This window comes from Sus scrofa, chromosome 14 (genome assembly GCF_054392235.1).
Source record: "Sus scrofa isolate SSC_HxYL_T2T_F1_AM1 chromosome 14, Sscrofa_HxYL_maternal_Yorkshire_Landrace_v2.0, whole genome shotgun sequence".
Taxonomy (NCBI): domain Eukaryota; kingdom Metazoa; phylum Chordata; class Mammalia; order Artiodactyla; family Suidae; genus Sus; species Sus scrofa.
In genome coordinates, this window is record NC_139396.1 from 57,054,550 (window position 1) to 57,074,263 (window position 19,714).

The 19,714-nt window shown below is 44.2% G+C and overlaps 1 protein-coding gene across 24 annotated transcripts in view; it reads left to right on the forward strand.

Annotated features, from left to right (window-relative positions):
- The window catches only part of SPRING1 (SREBF pathway regulator in golgi 1), a 356,205-nt gene that overhangs the window by 122,554 nt on the left and 213,937 nt on the right, over positions 1-19,714 (forward strand). For 2 of the 24 annotated variants that reach the window (XM_005657315.4, XM_084994218.1), the window contains exon 5: positions 5,808-7,351. The exons of the other annotated variants lie outside the window; for them this stretch is intronic. In XM_005657315.4, the coding sequence (XP_005657372.1) occupies positions 5,808-5,870 (63 nt within the window). In that variant the 3' untranslated portion in view covers positions 5,871-7,351. Of the gene's footprint in view, positions 1-5,807; positions 7,352-19,714 lie in introns of those variants that run through there. 24 annotated transcript variants of the gene reach the window in all.

Consider the following 19,714-nt stretch of genomic DNA (forward strand, 5'->3'; position numbering starts at 1 on the left):
GCTCAGTAAATTCTAACCCCTGAGTCAAATTCACCCATTACCTATTATATAAATAAAGTTTTATTGAGACACAGCTATGCCCATTTCATTTACATGCTGTCTATGTCTGTTCATGTCCTACAGTGACAGAGCTGAATAGCTGTGACAGAGGTAGAATGGGCCACAAACCCTCACATATATACTAGTTGGTCTTTTATACAAAAAAATTGCTGACTCCTGTGCTATAGCGGATCACATTGGGGCCTCATTCAATCCTTCTGCAAAGATTAGAGAGGAGTAAGGACTGTTTTTCAAGGAAAATGTCAGCCCTGTTAAAAGGCTGTCCTTCTACCCACCTGATGCATAGCTGGGCTGCCCTCTATTAGCTCTATATCCCCGTGGGTTCATTGCTTTAAGATCCTATACCAGGAGGCCAGCCTCACTCTGCCTTCCAGTGATCGTCAAAGTAATTTGATTTGCTTTGAATTTCCTGTCCTAATTCTGTTTTTAAAAATTCTGATCATTTGAATTACAAAAGTAATACATATCTTTTGTAACATTTTAAATCGTAAAGCAGTGTCTAAATAAAATTAATAGTCTCACCACTCCAGTACAGCTCCCTGATGTAATCAGTGTTGACGATTACGTATAAATGCTTCCTTACCGTTTCCTTTATTTATATATTTAAAAAAACAGGAGTTCCCGTCATGGCGCAGTGGTTAACGAATCTGACTAGGAACCATGAGGTTGCGGGTTCGGTCCCTGCCCTTGCTCAGTGGGTTAACGATCCGGCGTTGCCGTGAGCTGTGGTGTAGGTTGCAGACGCGGCTCGGATACCCCGTTGCTGTGGCTCTGGCGTAGGCCGGTGGCTACAGCTCCGATTCAGCCCCTAGCCTCCATATGCCGCGGGAGCGGCCCAAGAAATAGCAACAACAACAAAAAAAAGACAAAAAAAAAAAAAAAAAAAAAAAAAAACCAAAACCAAAATATGGAAACCCACTTAATGAGTGTGACTTTTTTGGGGATCTTTTTATTTTTATTTATTTATTTATTTTTAAGTTTTTTGTTTTTTGGGGGTTTTTGGTCTTTTGTCTTTTCAGGGCTGCCCCCGCGGCATATGGAGGTTCCCAGGCTAGGGGTCCAAATGGAGCTGCAGCTGCCGACCTACACCACAGCCACAGCAACTCCAGATCCGAGCCATGTCTGCGACCTACACCATAGTTCAAGGCAATGCTGGATCCTTAACCCATTGAGCAAGGGCAGGGACCGAACCCGCAACCTCATGGTTCCTAGTCGGATTCGTTTCCTCTGCGCCATGATGGGAACTCCCCTATTTTTATTTTTTTTAATAAAAATAGGATCACACTTGCTTTCATTCTATTTAACAAGGTGTCACAGGCATATCTCCCAGTCAATGTGTACAGTTTTATTTTATAATTTTTAATATCTGTGCTGTGTTCCTTAATTTAAATACATCATGATTTGTTCAGCCATTTTTCTATTAATGTACATTCAGATTGCTTCCAGGTTTTTTTTTTTAACTATTACAAACGATCCTGCAATACACTTCTTCATGTATTTATGTCTTTATACACTGGCATTTTCATTTCTGGTGGATATATTCCCAGAAGTGGAAGTGCCGGGCTACAGTTTAAATTTTCAAAAATACCAACAGTTGATTTTCCACCACTTTATAATAATTTACAGTCCTCCCCCGATGGCGTTTGAGAGAACTAGATTCCTTACACACCCTCACCAGCTCTGGATGTTACACATATTTTCCATTTTTGCCAATCTGATGGGTAAAAAATAGTATCTCATTGTTCTCATTTGCATTTCCCTGACAAGTGAGCCTGAGCCTCTTTTCATATGTTTATTGAATATTTGCATTTCTGCTTCTGTGAATTCTATAGCCTTGGCCCATGTTTCTACTGGGTTATTGGCCTTTTCCTTATTAATTTGTAGGATCATTTCACCACCTAAGCATATTAACTCTTTATTAATTGCATAGCTGCAAATATTTTCTTCATTTATCATAGGTTTTGCCATGGCTCTGCTTTTGATTTAAAAAAAAATTAAATTTCTGCCCCCTGGGTTCTTGCTAAGAATATAACTAAAACTGTTAGTTTTTCAATTCTTATTGGAATCTCAGTTCTGAGAAATAATATGTATGGTGCTTACTTCAAGCAGTGGTTCTCAAATATTTTCTAGGACTTTATTTTTCTTTTTTTAGGGGCACACCTGTGGCATATGGAAGTTCTCAGGCTAGGGGTTGAATCAGAGGTGCAGCTGCCAGCCTACCCCACAGCCACAGCAACACCAGATCCAAGCCATGTCTGTGACCTGCACTGTAGCTCATGGTAATGCTGGATCTTTAACCCACTGTGCAAGGCCAGGGATTAAACCCACCTCCTCATGGATACTAGTCTGGTTCTTAACCTTCTGAGCCATGACCAGAACTCCAAACATTTCCTAATTTTATTTTGTTTTGTTTTGTTTTATTTTCTTACTTGCTTACCTGTCTTTTCTCCTTTTTTAGGGCCACACCACGGCATATGGAGGTTCCCAGGCTAGGGGTCAAATCAGAGCTGTTGCTGCGGGCCTATGCCAGAGCCACTGCAACGCCAAATCTGAGCCATATCTGTGACCTACACCACAGCTCACAGCAATGCAAGATTCTTACCCACTGAGCAAGGCCAGGGATCGAACCCCCAACCTCATGGTTCCTAGTTGGATTTGTTTCCACAGCACCATTACGGGAACTCCAACATTTTCTAATTTTAAATAAACCACTCCCTCCCCTTTTTCCCCAAACATGTTCTTGGGTTGAAAAAAGAAACTGCCGTGGTTGAATTGGGTCTGAGGGCTCAGATCTCTGCCTTCCAGGGCCCTCTTCCCCTCTCTCCAGCAGCCCCTGAGACACTGTAGGAACCCAAGTGCTCCATGGAACCTAGTTTGAGAACTGAACATAAAGGCTCTGCAATCCCACCATTTATTTCATCTATTTTCTACCATGGGTTCTGTAGAATATTAAGTAGAATATTAACAAGTGCTTTGTGAAGAAAAGGCTCTGGGATTTGTCCCATAGCCTGCCAAAATGGGACACACTTTCCCTTTTCGAACTAGCTCATACTTGGATTCTTTTGAGATGGAAATGCTAGTGTACCAAGAGACAGGAACTGGACAAAGGGTAACACACACCCTAAATTTCTTTGCATTGGCGGTGATGCCAAAACAAACAGACAGTTATTGCCCTTGCTGCTCCCTGCCATCTGCTGAAGGTGCAACTCTTTAGTTTTCTGACCAGTCTGAGCAACTATTGCCCATTTAGGGATCAGTTATGGATAACCAAGGATATGGTTATGGATGACTGAGGGGTCTTGTCTGATATTTACTGAGGTGACCAGCAAGGAAAAGGGGTGTGCTGACCCCTTTTTAGTTTCTCCAGGGCAAAAATTGTAGGCTCTTAGTGACATTCAATCATACCTTTCTTCTGCCTTATTTCAAATTCGAATGACCAGTTTCTTTTCCACAAATCATTTATTTATTTGGAATCATACCTAAAAAAAAGAGCAAATAAATAAAAGTACTTTAAGGAGAAGATTTGCAGATATTACTTTGTTTCCTTCCTAGGTCCTTTTAAGGGACAAAGAAAAGGGATACTGGCATAGCTTGTTTAAGAATAGCAATCTGCTAGGGTTTTTTTTTTTTTTTTCTTTCATTTTTTAAAGTTTTATTGGGAGTTCCCATCATAATGCAGTGGTTAACGAATCCGACTAGGAACCATGAGGTTGCGGGTTCAGTCCCTGCCCTTGCTCAGTGGGTTAAGGATCCGGCATTGCCATGAGCTGTGGTGTAGGTTGCAGACGCGGCTCGGATCCCGCGTTGCTGTGGCTCTGGCGTAGGCCGGTGGCTGCAGCTCCAATTGGACCCCTAGCCTGGGAACCTCCATATGCCGCGGGAGCGGCCCAAGAAATAGCAAAAAGACAAAAAAATAAATAAATAAATAAATAAATAAATAAAGTTTTATTGAAGTATAGTTGATTTACAATGTTTTGATAATTTCTTCTGTACAACAAAGTGATTCAGTTATACATGTACACATATCCATTCTTTTTCAGATTCTTTGCCCATATAGATTTGATTATCACAGAATATTGGGTAGAGTTCCCTGTGCTATACAGCAGGTCCCTGTTGGCCAACAGTCTGCTAATCTTATCTGTTCTTATGAAAAAGAAAAACTCTTTACAAGTAGGATAAGTGGACTTGTGTCACATGTGGAGACTGTCCTAAGGTTCCTGCACAACAGTGGGCAAAGAAGCTTGGGAAATGCTGGGTTTCTTTACTGCAGGACTTCCTAGAGCCTGTAAAATGCTAGTATTCACTGTGAGGTTCCAAGAGGAAGCCATGGGTGGGTTTCCCACCTTTCCTTGACCACAGAACCATTTGCGGGCAGACCTTCTTGAGGACTGGTATTCCATTGTATGCCCTTTAGGAAAAGCTGGACTAGATGGCCTTACATTTTTCCATTGGTAAATGTAAACTCTCAGAGAATGGCAACCTTCCATCCCTTTGTTTTGTTCACTTACAGATTGGCTTGTATTGAACTTCCTTTAACCTGCGTTGAGTATAATATTTATCATTTTTAATGCCAGGAGGTTGCAGTTTTACTAGTAGAAGCTATGTTTTCATAAGTAATCAGTTTGCTTATATCCAACACCATAAAGTTTGCAACTAATTATATCTCCCTCTGTACCCTTACTGCTAGGATGCTTAAACCAGATTTCTGGGTCACTGCCAATAATGGTATAGGAATTCGTGGTATATATTTTGGGTACCAATTTTATCCTTTATTTCAACATATTTTCCTACCTTTATTTTCACTTTGTCCCTGTTTCCTTTAAAAAAATTTTTTTTTATTTTGTTGTATTGGTGCATGTAAACAGGCTGCCTTCTAATCCTGTTTCTGAAATGTGGTGGGATAATAATAAGCACATACCTAGATCCACATTCCAACTAGCGTTTGTTAAACGCATACCTTGTAGAAGGTACCTGTTAGGGCCTTGGGGAAATAGAGATGAACACAATGTGATCCTTGTCCTGGACGGACACACAGTTATTGTTGCTGGTGAAACAGATTAAGTGAATTACCACCATCGACAGGCATAGGTAATCAATAGAGAGTTATTTTTTAGGTAATGTACATGCAAAGTGCTCTGGACATGCCAGAGAGACTGAGTAGAGACATAGAGAGACAGGCAGAGCTGGCCCATGATCCCCAGCAACTGCTCCCAAAGCTACTGTCTAGGCCCTTCCAACATCAACCTCCAGGCAGGCTAGTGAGCACGCCTTTGGATGATTCCAGCCCCAGTGTCAGACTGCCCCAGCTAACGGAGTGGAGGTCCCCTCTGAGGCCGGCCAAATGATAGATGTGTGAGCAAAAGAAATGATGGTTGCTTTGGACTAAAGAGAAAGTGCTCTGGGAACCTGGTGAAGGAGCAAATAACTGTGTGGGGAAGGAGATGAAGGTTGGGGCTGGTCAGTAGAGACTATGGGTGAGGTTCAAGGCATCTGCTCACAACTGGAAAGGATCTGCACAATTGTGTGTCTGAGTCGGTACATGTTTTGAGAAGAGGCTCCATGCTCTCATCAGATTCTCAGAAGAGTTCATGACCCACGAAAGGTTAAGATCCATTGCCTTAAAAGGGTGAGGAGACAATTGCCAGGACAACAAAGAATGGAAAAAATGTGCAAAGGCCTGGAAGTGAATATGTAGGGTAGGAGTGACTGGCTATTCACATTCACTTCATCACTCTTTCCTTCAACAGATAAATTACCGGACACCTACCACGGATCAGGCATTGTGCCCAGCATCAGAAATGGAACAGTGAACACAATTTTTTGTCCCTTTACAGACCTCACAGGCTCTAGACACTTCCCAGAAGGCTGTCCTAATCCCCATACCTTTTTTCCCCGCTGGCCTGGGAGGCGAGCTCAATCAGCACGAACCTTTCCCTTTTCCAGGGAAAGAAAAAGCCCCAACAGAGAATGAAAAAACTTCTAAAAAGCCCCAACAGAGAATGAAAAACAACAGACAATGGACAAAACTCATAAACAAAGCTGGAGGAAAAAACAAAGCCATGTGATATGATGAGATTTTACTTGACTTATGATTTCAGTTTCAATCTTTTTTTTTTTTTTTTTTTTTTTGGTTTTTAGAACTGAACTCACAGCACATTGAAGTTCCCAGGCTAGGGGTTGAATCGGAGCTACAGCTGCTGGCTACAGCCACAGCCACAGCGACACAGAATCTGACACGTGTTTGCAACCTACACCACAGCTCACAGCAACGCCAGATCCTTAACCCACTGAGCGAGGCCAGGGATCAAACCCACATCCTCATGGATACTAGTCAGATTCATCTCCACTGTGCCACAACAGGAATCCCCAGTTCCAATCTTGACTGTATACAAACAGCGTCTCTCAAACACCCTAAGTCTCTGAAAATCTGGCACCTGTGAAGACTTGCTTTCCTTTTTTTCTTTCTCTACATCCTTCAACTTTTCCCTCCCTTCCCTCCCACTTTCATTCTTTCAAAATTGTTCTCAAGGCACCAGGAGAACTTTACCCTGCAGTCGTAAACTTGATTCTTGGTTTTATCACTGACTCACCATTCCACATACTATACCTCTCATTTTCCATCTCTGAAATGGGTGTGATTATACAAGAAAGTAATGTTTGTGGAAATTTTAAGCACCTCAGGTGCCAAGTTTTGTAGAACTTCACACACACACACACACACACACACACACACACACACACACACACACACAATCTGATTAGCCTCTAGGCAGTGTGGGGGCAGCAGAATTTCCTCAGAACAATCTAGGCAGAGAACTGCTGGTTCCCTTACCTGTTGGTACATTTGTCTATATGTTTGGTTGAATTAAACTGCTGGATAAACTAGCCTGCAGCCACCTCATACTCACTCTTAAAACACAAAACATTCTCTTCCATGCAGGGAGCTTCCAACTCTGGGTGGTTATAAGTAGAGGAAGAGGAATGAACACGTTTTGTTCCTTGCTGTGTTCCCAGGACGCAGGTTCAAGCTTGCCTTCCCCACTCCTCCCCCATGGAAGTCTTTCTTGAACTTTGGCAGGCTCAGAAAAATCTGCTACTAGTAAGCCCTACACCAGTGTTTCTGGCCTGATGCAAAGCTCGTATTGTCTTTATGTTGCCCATAAACTGGAATTGTCCCAGGAAAAGTCTTTCTGTGTTGCAGGGGAGGGCAGGGATGTTGGGGAAGGACAGTGATGCAGTCTAGTGGAGAAATAACAAAAATAAACACTAAGGCTCTGTGTTTAAAAGCCAACTCCTCTTAAAGATGTTCTCTCAGAGACGTTGGGTACTATATCTGTTGTTTTTGCTTGCCTATCAGCCACTCTCCTTTCCTCTGGAAAGAGCAACCCAGTTTTGTTTTGATGATCATCCTCCAGCATTGGATGTCATCTTGATAGTGTCATTAATCAGAGTGCCTGACTCTCCTCTGGCCAAGACATAGGCCCATGACTGTGGTAGTCCAGACATCTTCACCCAGAAATTTGAGTCTTGAAGGACTCCATAGGGTTGGGGCTAATTCATCCAGGTGTCTGTGCCCAGAAGAGACTGCCCCTTTATTCCCATGTCTCCAGAGCTGTTCTGGCCACTGTCCTTTCTGAGGACTGTTCTTTGGCTAGTCCATCTATTCTGTGAATCACCCTAGGCCCTTCCAATGCATACTTTTTTTCCTCTCTCAGGTTAGTTAGAGTCGATTTCCGCCTCTGGCGATGAAGTAACTGGCACCAGACTTGTTTTCCAGCAGTACACAACTAGAAAACCGAACAAAATATATGAAACAATTGTTTTCAGACATAAAGCAACAAGCCGTGCAGAACTTTGAGCCCTGAAAGAAGGGAAGCAAATGAGTAAGCCCCGTGATCCCCCTGACTTTCTGCCTGGAAGTACTTTTTAGGTTACAGCACAGGAAGGAGCATCCTAAGCAGAACATGGCAGCCTCTGAGTTGAGGAGACATAGATTAGCATATGCAGAGGCTGAAGAGGCTGGAATTTGTGAGGCAAATTTCCAGAGAAGAAGGTACTATCTAGATAAACAGTATAAGGAATCAGTCATTGGGTAAATACTAAGTTGCTCGGGCTTTGGGTGAAATGCTACAAAGATGGCAAAGAACAACTACTGGGGAAGTTTAAGCCGAATAATTCCCAGAGCTCTCATGGGATTGAGGGGCATTCAAGTTTCAGCAAGCCAGAATGGGAACAACTTGTTGAACATCCAAGGCATTCCTTAGAGACTATGGTGAGATCAGACCTTAGCAGTAGAGCTAAACTAACCTTAGAAGAAAGGCTAAAATCCACCCCAACAAAGCTTTTCAAAAGCCTCAAAAAAATCAAGCTGACCAGTAAGTAATTTAACTGCCTGCTAAAATGAACAACAAAATCTAGACATTCAACTCATAACATTACCGAGCATCTAAAAAGTTACTAGACATTTAAGGAAACAGAAAGGTGAGCCATTACCAGGAAATATCAGTCATTGTTAACAGAATCAAAATGACAGAGATGAAGTAATTAACAAACAAAGACTTCAAAAAACTGTTACAAATATGTTCAAAGATTTAAAGGAAAACATAACGAGAAGCGGAAAGAAAGAAAATTAAGGAAGCAAATGAAACTTCTGGAGAGGAAAAAGAACAATATCTAAAATGTAAAATTCACTGGATAGGCTTACATATTAAACAACAGCATATTAAAGTACTGAAGAAAAAAATTAGTACACATGTTGACAGTATAATAGAAGTTATTCAAACGTTAGCATAGGGAGAAAAAGACTAGAAAAAAATGACCATGGCATTAGAGACCTCTGCAACAATATTGACTTTACATGTAATTGGAGTCTCAGAAGGGAAGAGAGCAGAAGTTTGGAGGTACTGATGGGTTTCAGATTCTGCTGGATCCAGAGACTCAGACAATGTCATCTGGAATCTCTCTGTCTCTCATCTCCACTATCCTTGGTTTTGGCATCATTCTCAGGCAGATTTTTCCCAGGTAGTGACAGAGGTAGACTCCAGCAGCTCCAGGCTCATATTCCTCTGACATGCAGATCTAAGTGAATTTCTCTTTCCCAATATTTTCATCAATTATTCACTCTGATTAACCCACTTTGGATTGCATGCCCATCCCTGAACTAGTCCCTGACTCTGATGGGCCAGGTCTGAGTCATATATCCTCCTTCCAAAGGGGTGGAAGAGAGGTAATCTCCCAAAGGTTAATTGGGATGCTGTCACCAAAATATGGTGTCATAGATGCTGAACTTCCAAAAACAACAGACATTTACTACACAAATATCAAACACTGGTAGATAAGAGCTATCAAGTACAGCCTCATCCAAGAACAACTTTGCATGTACTACCTCACTTAATCCTTACAACTGTATCAGGGCGGAAGCTCATAAAGACGTGGCTTTATGATGGTTTTCCAATTCCAGCTCCCAACCTTGTGTGACTCAAGGTGGTGCCTCCTGTTCCCAGGCACCTCATGTATTGCGCTATCAGCTCTGGGCTTTCTTTCCTTCTTTGTTTTTGACCCCTGGGAATTTCCCTGATTTCCTTAGAAAGTTATTATTTATTTCCTTAGAAAGTTATTCCTTAACAGTCATTATTATATTATTTATTTTATTTTATTTTGTTTTCCCACTGTACAGCAGGGGATCAAGTTATCCTTACATGTATCCATTACATTTTATTTATTTATTTATTTATTTATTTATTTTTATTTTATTTATTTATTTTTTTGCTTTTTAGAGCCGCAGCATATGGAAGTTCCCAGTCTAGGGGTTGAATCAGAGCTACAGCCACAGCAACTCAGGATCCCAGCCGCTCCTATGACCTACACCACAGCTCATAGCTATGCCAGATCCTTAACCCACTGAGGGAGGCCAGGGATCCTCATGAATCCTAGTCAGGTGCATTACTACTAAGCCATGATGGGAACTCCCAGTAATTATTCTTTTCAACATTCCTGTTTAGTAGGAGGAGGATTTCAGTTCATCTCCCCATTGTACACCTGAGGAAACTGAGGCCCAGAGAAGTTAAATGGCTGACCCCAGGCCATGCAGGTAGTAAGTGGCAGAGCCAGTATTCAGACCCATTTTCTAACACACCACGTTCAGCTACCTCAGTGAATGGTGGCTGGTTAATGAGGTCACACACCTGCATCTCTGTCTGTGGCAGAGTCTTATCTCGAACTAAGGAGCCCAGCTCCTCCCTAGACCCCGGAGTCCTTGAGGCACCATCCTACTTCCTGGTAATTACTAAGACCAAAAGAAAGGGAGCCTCAGTGTTTATATAAGGCACCTTGCAACCGAGATGCTGAGAATGTGTCTTCAGTCTGGACGAGGGGAAAGGGGCAGTGGGGAGAAGATCTGGCAAATGGAAGCCATGGGTGTTAGTTCCCCATGGTTTCCATAGCACATCCTTGTGTTCCTGTCCTGGAGCTGCATGACTGCAATCTTCCTCCATCTTCACCTGGCCTTCCCACTGGGTTTCTATGTCTCCTCTGCGAGTCCAGTCTTTGCCTCACTCTTATAAGGACACCTGTCATTGGATGTAGAGCCCACCCAGGTATTCCAGGATGACCTTGTCTTGAGATCCTTACATCTGTTACATCTGTAAAGACTTAAAGACACTTCTCCCAAGTAGGGTCACATTCATGGGTTCAGGGGGGTTCAGATACTGACATCTCTCTTTTGGGGGGACGCTACTTAACCTGCTACTGTGAAAAAGCTGCCAAACTCTGCTCCATCTCTGAGCTGTGTCTGATGAAGCGAGAGCCACAGGGTTGGTTGAGTGAGCGAGCTGTGGTGGGTTTTTGACGGTGCATCTTTTGTTGTTTTGTATTTTTCTCATTTGTTTTGAGGTTTTCTGCCCTCTTTTCTGGAAGGTGTAGGATGCTCAGTGCTGGGCTCTGTGGTTATTTTCGCCCAACAGCTGTGTTTCCGGTGAGCAGCTGGGGGATGCTTCTGACTCAGCAGAACTGTAGCAGTAACCGTCAAGAAGCTGTTCAAGCAAGGCTAGAAATAAAGAAGCAGTTTCTTCCCCTGCGTCCCCTCCTCCTTTCACTTCCCCACCCGCGGGGACCTTTTGAAAGTCTCAACAAAGCACTTCTGAAAAAACCACTGCTTCGACCAGTACGCTCAAGGCCCTGGTGAAGGTAGCCCTCAGCTAGGCTTTCTGAAGGCAGATGGATTCCAAAAAAGACTCTGCCAAACCAGCCTGGCTTTGTGTTTCAAAGGCCCCTCCCAAGATGCCCCCACCCCCTCCCCACGCGGCTTGTGTCTCACAAGTTTCCCACAGGTCTGAGCAGTGAAAGCAGAGGCGGTCGGGACTTCTGTGGTTTTCCAGGGTGTGGCCACAAGGGCCAGGGTATCTCCGTTCTGCAGCCTGTCTGTTTTTAAAAGGTAATGATTTCACCCTGGGCCTGGGAGGCAGCTCCAAAATTCTTCCCACTGGAGAGAGGCCCTGGAAGTCCTGCCCGCGTCAGGAAGGGAACCAACCGGAAAAAAATCCACGTCTTGGAGAGCCAACCCCTGTGCATGCTGGTGCCTGCAAAAGGCTTACGGGAGAGCAAGACAGCTGCATTCTGAGCCCTGTTGCTGCTGTTCCGAGAAAGAAAGGAACAAATAAATTTAGCTCCGTCCTACGCATCCTTCACAGCTGCTTATTGACCAAACAGAAAGAGACCTTTATTTCAACCCTGGCTTCTCAGCTTTTTTGCCTGATGAAGTCTGCCATGGCCCTTTACAAGAGGCCTTTCTAGGAGGTGACTGACCCCAGTCGCCTTTAGCTCCCAGCTAGAGGTTTTACAAGAAGCTCAAGTTCAAGGTGTTAGGTGCCTTTTGCCTTCCTGAAACAAAATGGCGGCCGTAAATGTTTCCATATGGGCCTCAGCTCCTAGAATTTCTAATGTATTTCTTTGGAAGGCTTGACTGCTCTGAGGCCAGCCTAGAGCTCCCAGAGCCATTCGTTTAATAGCACCATTTGTGGAAATAAAGAACTCGCTGACTGGGTTTGCAAGTTAAGAGATTGGAACAAAGCACTGAAGAGGTATCATGGGGCTCACCAGCATGGAGGGGTTCTTCTGGGATGGGGAGTGGGGGCAGCAAGCCGAGAACTTCAGTCAGACAGATCCGGATTCAAGTCCTAGCTCTGCTACCTAAGAGCAGGGGACTGATTGGAGTTCCTGTAGTGGCACAGTGGTTAACGAATCCGACTAGGAAACATGAGGTTGTAGGGTTGGATCCCTGGCCTCGTTCAGTGGGTTAAGGATCCAGCATTGCCTTGAGCTGTGGTGTAGGTTGCAGACATGGCTCAGATCTCGTGTTGCTGTGGCTCTGGTGTAGGCCGGCGGCTACAGCTCCGATTTGACCCCTGGCCTGGGAACCTCCATATGCCGCAAGAGCGGCCCTAGAAAAGGCAAAAAGACCAAAAAAAAAAAAAAAAGAAAAAGAAAGAAAGAAAGAAAGAAAAGAGCAGGGGCCTGATAGCCAAGGAGAGCCAGTTCCTCACCTGGAAGCAAGGTGTTAGCCGTGGCATTGAGCCTCTCTGAGCCTCGTGAAGCAGCAGTCATGATATAGGACTGTCATGACTGATGTGACATCATGTACTGAACATGCCCAACCTGGTCCTGAGGTGCCCGGATGGCATGCAGTGCATCTGGTTCACCTGCCTAGCCCATTTCCCTTGCTGTCTGGTCAGGCATTCCACTCTGTCTTCTCTATAAGGATTTGAGGCTCACCTTACTCAAGTTTGGCCCGGGCTTATGGCCCAGGCCTGATCACGGAGACTCTTGCACACCCCTGGCTATAGTGACTAGTTCCTGGATGTGCATTAGACCCAAGCACAGGGCATCAGGGTTGTCTTTAGGGATGTTGGTGGAATTATTGGGGTGAAGAAAATCTTTCTGCTGGGTTTCCAAGTGGACACATTTTAAACATAGTGCTGCCGGTAGCTCTCTTTACATAAAGGAGGGGAGACTGCCTGAGAAGGAAGCAGCACAGAGGGAGACATACATGGAGGGACCGTTCTGACCATCTCAGCCCCTCTATCCATCACCACGTGAACTTCACAGTTATATGGGCCAAAGCCCTTTTTGGTTTAAGCTACTCTGAGTTATGTTCTCTCTCTTTCTTGGAATCAGATGAAGCCTAAGTATTGCATACCTCAGTACATACTTTTTGAACTTGGATTTACTTGTGGCCTCATCCAGAACCAAGAGGTTTGCAGAGGACTGCTCAGTGCCCCTCCAAGAAGGAGAGTCTGTGAAGTCTGTCTTGTGGTACACTGATTTCCTTTGGGCCCCTCTCCAGATAGGGAGGCAACATAGTGAAAGAAAAAGGAAGGAGTTTTAGGGCAAAGCAGATTGAGCCCAAATCTCTTCTCCATCACTTATTAGACCCTGGGCAGGTAACTTACTCCCTGTGATCCTGTTTTCTCATCTGTGGGATGGCATAATCATACTACCTGTGAGTCGCAGGGTATGTAGGTACCAGACTCTAAAGCCAGCATGAAAGCAAAAACATCCATGAAAAACCCCTTAGACTCTCCTCCCCTGAAGGGCTGAGGAATCTTGTTCTAGAATCACACATAATGCAGACAGCTGCTCATCACGGGAAAGGCTCCCCATATTGGAGACTGTAGGTGAGCTGGTCCACACATTCCATTTTCCAAGCTTTTCCTGTGTGACAGGTCCATCTAGGGATAGGACAGGTGGCGCTGTCCACACCTTCTCAATGAGCATTTCCCTCTTTTCTATTTGGCCAGCAGCATGTGGTTGAATTGGTGTAAGGTAAAGGGTACAGGGGATGCCAGCCCCTGCTTCTGTCTCTAGAGAATTGCTGTGAGCATCACCAAGGGCCCTGTGTAGAATGGGCTATGTATGAAGCAAACCCTTAGGCATCGCACTTGCTACTTTTATTATTTTCACACCTAGGGCAAATCTTGTGTGTAGTAGATGCTCAGCGTGAGTTTGCTGAATTGCCTTACAATCATTATGAGTGCCCAGGCCTTGTGAAGGAGGAGGTGATAGTTCTGAGGGGACCATGACACACGGTTTTTGTCTGAACTTGCAGCTCAGACAAGACTTCCCACTACCACCTGCTTCAATAGCTGTGGCCCCTCTTGTACTTTTCCCACCCTCTGGCCCTAGCTGCAAGGAGTATGGGATCAGTTTGCTTGGAGACAATACTCTGGCCCCCAGCCCCAGCTCCTGCACTTGACCCACACTCGATCCTTTTACTCTTGGAGCCTCAGTTTCCTTACTAGTAAAACAGGGATCCTAACCACATGCTCTATGTGTGTTGTCTGTGGTGGCTTGTGACTTAGACATGGGCATCCCAGGCCTGAGAGTCAGTCTGCAGACTTGTCTTCTTTGCTGCATTTTTCCCCTTAAATGTTGAATTATATATTTTCCAGTATTTTTTATTGAGGTGCAATCCACATAATATAAAATTAACCATTTAAAAGTGAAAAATTTGGTGGCATTCAGTACAGTCACAGTCTTGTACAACTGTCACCTTGATTTAGTTCCAAAAAATTTTTGTCACCCAAAAGGAAACCTCGTACTCATTATTCATTCATCCCCAGCCCCTGGCAACCATTAGTCTGCTTTCTGTCTCTATACATTTGCCTGTTTTGGACACTTCATATAAATGGAATCCTACACTAGGTGGTCATTTGTGCCTGGCTTCTTTCACTTGCCATCATATTTTTGAGGTTCATCCACCTTCTAGCAGATGTCAGTGCTTCTTTCCTTTTTATGGCCAAATAATGTTCTGTCGTGTGGCTAGATGACATTGTGTTGATGCATTTAGCCATCTATGAACTTTAGGGTTATTTCTACCTTCTGACTATTTGTGAATAATGTTACTATGAACATGCTTGGGGGTGTGCTAGTTCGAGCACCTGCTTTCAGTTCTTTGGGACATATAATGAGGAGTGGAATTGCTGGGTCACATGATAATTCTATGTTCAACTTTTGGAGAAACCACCAAACAGTTTTCCATAGCATCTGGGCCTGTTTTTGTTCCCACCAGCAATGTATGAAGGTTTCAGTTTCTCTATGTCTTCCTCAAAACTAGTTACTTTCCATTTTATTTATTTTATGATAGCATCCTAGTGCTAGGATGAAGTGGTACCCCATTATGGTTAGATTAGTGTAACAGGTGAAAGGGAAGGATTTCTCATAAAAATCCAGATCAACAAATTCTCTTGAAAAAGGGAAGAGCTGTTGACAGTGGGACCACATTGGGAAGGAGGCGGGCATTGTCTGAAGCTCAGTGGCAGCTGTCCCTTCCTCTGGGGCATCCCTTCCTGGCCCTCCACAGACTCTACCTCTCCCTATCATTCCCCCAGCTCTGAGTCAGCTGCTGCCTCTCATCACACTCCACTGCTCTTTCTTAAAGAAGAAACCAGCACCTATGTCTCCATCAAAAGTGAAGGAAGCAAGACTTGGAGAGCTCTGCATTTTCGAAATATAGGAAGACCCATAGTTCTCTATGGAAATGTTTCTCTTGCACCTGTGTCATTTATTCATTTCTGCCACCTGGTCCCTGTAGGCATCTGAATAGGCGACACACACCACACACTCTGTCCCTTCTCCTTCCTTAGAGATGGTGGATAGGGCAGAGCCATGGCATGGGATCCATGTCCTCCCAGGCTGACACACCTGAGTCAGACTGGGCTGTCCTGGGCTTGCACACACTTGGTCTTTCTGCTTAGAGCTTTCTCTCCTGCTCTTTCCCACTCAGCACAGCTCTAGTTCTTCTCTAGGTCCTAGTATAAGTGCTGTCTTTCCATTAAGTCCAGAGCTCACCAGTTATCCCTGATATTTGTCCTTGCAAGACCCCAGGCTCCCCTCCAAGTCCTCAGCACAATTGTACTAATTAATCCTCTTTGTAAAATTTGGATCCCAGATGCATGAATTTGTAGAATCACACGCCCCGGTCTATGCCACAGGTCCAGCACTTGTCTGTTCCAAACCTCTCATGTGCCTTTTCGTATTATTCTTTGCCTTCGTCTAGTGTTACCACTTCTCACTTCCTCCCACAGGCAGAGACTCCAGTGTATTCAAAATAAATCTTTCCAACCCACTTTCCAATGCTTATGAAACATACATAATGTTCTTTGGGTGTGTGTTTTAAATTTATGTCAATGGTATTGTATCATAAATCTCAGTCTAGTTTCTACTTTTTTCATTTCACACTATGTTTTTAAGATCCATCCCTGGTGATATATGCAAATCCACTGTATTATTTCTGCCTGCTGAGTATTATTCCACCATCTGCATTTATCATATTTGATTTATCCACTTCCTTTGTCACAGGTGACGGGTAGGTCACCTCTGGTTCACTGCTGTGACAAACCTAACCCCTACCACATCCTCACATGTGTCTCCTCGTCATCTTAGGTAGATGTACCTCTAGGATACACACCTGGGAGAGACATCGCTGTTTCACAGATGATTATGGGTTGGATTGAGTCCCCTGCAGAGGTACCTTGAAGCCCTAACCCAGAGTACCTCAGGATGTGACCTCGTTTGGGAACAAAGTTGTTGCGGGTGTAATTAGTTAAGATGAGGTCATGTTGGTGGAGGGTGAACCCTTAATCCAGTATGACTTGCATCCTTATAAGAAGAGGGAAAACAGTGTGAAGACAGAAATACACAAGGAGAACACCATGTAACTGTGGCAGCAGGAATTGGAGTAATGCAGCTGTGAGTCAAGGAAGGCCAAGGCTTGGCAGCCATCCTCAGAAGCTAGAATGAGGCAGAGAAGGATTATACCCAGAGTCTCAGTTGGAGCATGGTCCTACTAACATGCATCCTAGGTCTACATCTATAAGCTTCTATGAGCAGTTGGAACATAGAGCTTTCTTTCAATGATGAATACTGGTAATTTGGATCAAGCTCATATACAAACATGCTACATCCATCCATCCATCCATCATCTATCCATCATCCATCATCCATCCATCCATTGTCCATCTAACCATCATCCATCAATCTATTCATCCATATGCATTTATCTATCCACCATCCCTCTATCCATTCATCCGTTATTTATCCATCATCCACTATCCATCCATCGATTCATCCCTCCCTCCTTTCATTCATCTATCCATTGTTCCATTATCTATTCATCCATTCATTCCTCTTTCCCTTCATCCATTCATCTATCCATTATCTAGACATCCATTTATCCTCTATCCAGAGTTTTATTCCACAGATTTTTATTGGGGGACTGCTTAGTTCTGGAATCACAGTAATGAACAAGACAAATAGGTCTTTGCCCTCAAAGAACTCATCATTAATGGGGAGGGCAGACATTAAACTAACAGTTATTTAGATACAAGTGTGATCAGCTCTATAAAGAACAAATATAGTGCCTATGAGAGCAGAGTATGGGGGGACTTGACAAGGCCTGGAGGTCATGGAAGACTTCATTGCAAAGGTGACATTGAAGCTGAGTCCTGCAGGATGGGTTGGGATTGGCCAAAGGAAACATGTGCAGGAAGTGCCTCCCACACAGAGAACAGGTGTGCATAGTTTGAGATTGGAAAGCATTTGGTGCTTGTAAAAAAAGTCAGCATAGCTGGAGGGGAGGGAGGTTGAGAAAATGGCTGATATGCGGCTTAGTAATTGGCTAAGCCAATATCCCTAGGGATCTGTGCATCGGCAGTGAAGCACCACACTAGATTAGGAGTAGGAATTAGTTCCAGCCCATCTATGTGAGCACTCTTAGTTTGCTGACTAGGAAATGGGCACAACAATATCCACTCTATAAAAGAGGTGAACAATAACACCATACCCCAGAAATGCCTCAAAGTGCCTGGGGAAAAACAAAACAATTGCATAAATCCATTCATTTTTGCCATTATTTTAAAAATCCCACAAGTCAGCAAAAATGAAGGAAAAGGCTACCCTTAGCATTTATGTGGTTCCAGTCTTTCTTGGGGATTAGAATATGGCTTTTAGAGGTGTGTGTCATTTATCCTAGAGCAGGATTATGAAGTGATAACAGGTGGATCTTTACAAAGGCGGCATCAAAGAAGTTGAGAGGTTAAGTCACCTCCTAAGGTCACACTGCAGGACTGAGAAAGAAGCTGGGGAAGGAGACGGGCTTCCTGCCTCTTGGTCCATTGCCAGACCCATTACTACCAGACCAGGGAGGAATCGCTTCTCACAGTAATTAGGAATACCACCGAGAGCTAATTTCTCCCCATTAGAGCCACAGAGTGGAGAAGAGCACTTGACCTAGAGTCTTACAGCGGCTGGGGGGTGGGGTGGGGTGCAGTCTGTCATGCAGACTATGAAGACAATCAGCTAGCTGTCATATTTCCACTTATCTTGGGCTGCTCCTGTCCAGAGAGGGAGAGAGAAAGAGAACCCCAATCAAGGCTGGAAGAGCTGGCAACACATCCACTCAGGGCTGTCAATACTTGGGTTTTATGGATACCCAGATTCAGAGGCAATAGCTTAGTGCCTCTCCATCGATTTAACTATCATTTCAGGTCCATAGCTCACAGCTAGAAACAAGCCTACATAAACCCTCCCATTATGATGCTTCTCTTCTTCTCGAGGACGCTACATTCCATCAGGAAAACCGAACTATTAGAGAAGGGCTTGATGGATGAGCCTGACGTTATTACCTCACCGAACAATTACAGACCATCCCATTAGAGGGGGCACCCCTGTATACATGTAGGATTTGGTCGACAAGATCTGCAGAATGCGGGGAAGGGCTGGGAAGACAGAGGGTGGGCCAGCAAGCCCAGGCATCCAGCTCTTAAGTGAGCATCCAAGTTCACTCTCGGAAGTCCTTAGGGAATTGCACTTCAGGGAGAGAACTTCTGACCTAATTTCAGAGTCCAAACAATGAAAATTAATTACTGAACAAGTGTTTATTAAGTGCCTACTCCATCTAGATCCTATGTTAGACAGCAGGGACATATCAAGGCCTTGAGCTGTTGGTATGCTCTGAACGTCCTCAGCATTCTACTCAATATGGTGCTTCAGGTACCCCCTGCCAGTTTGGTCCAGCTTTGTATACTGGAGAGGAAGCCCATTTGTTATCCCTGGTCTGGGAGTTCAGAGTGGTCAAGAGAGGCTCTTTGATATGGTGGAATGGGCTAGGATTTGAAAGAACCCAGAATAGAGTTGGGGGAGTTGAGGTGTCTGGTAAGGCAATATTTTCATCCATTTCCATCTTTGCATCCATGGAGATCTTAGCTGATCCAGGGCATTGGTGAGGTCACCTAAGGGCACGCTTGTAGACATCTGCTTTGCAGACACACAACAGAGCACACACATGGAGCACGCACACACACAAACACACACACACAGAGTGTATCTATTCTAGGCATGCTCATTAGCAGCTAACTTTAATCATCTTTAACGCTTGCATCTCAAATACCAAATACTTTGGTGTGTGCTGTCTATGAACACACACCAAAAATAGTTCTGGGTAGATAAACACATGAGCCAAGAGGCTGGCTGATTGCAATTTGAGTCGCATGAAGTCACTGCTTCCCAGATCCCTTCAGTGCAGTCAAGGCAGGAATCTTAACATAGGATAGCAATAAACAACTAGCCTGAACCCCCCACCTCCTCCACCAGTGATGCATGC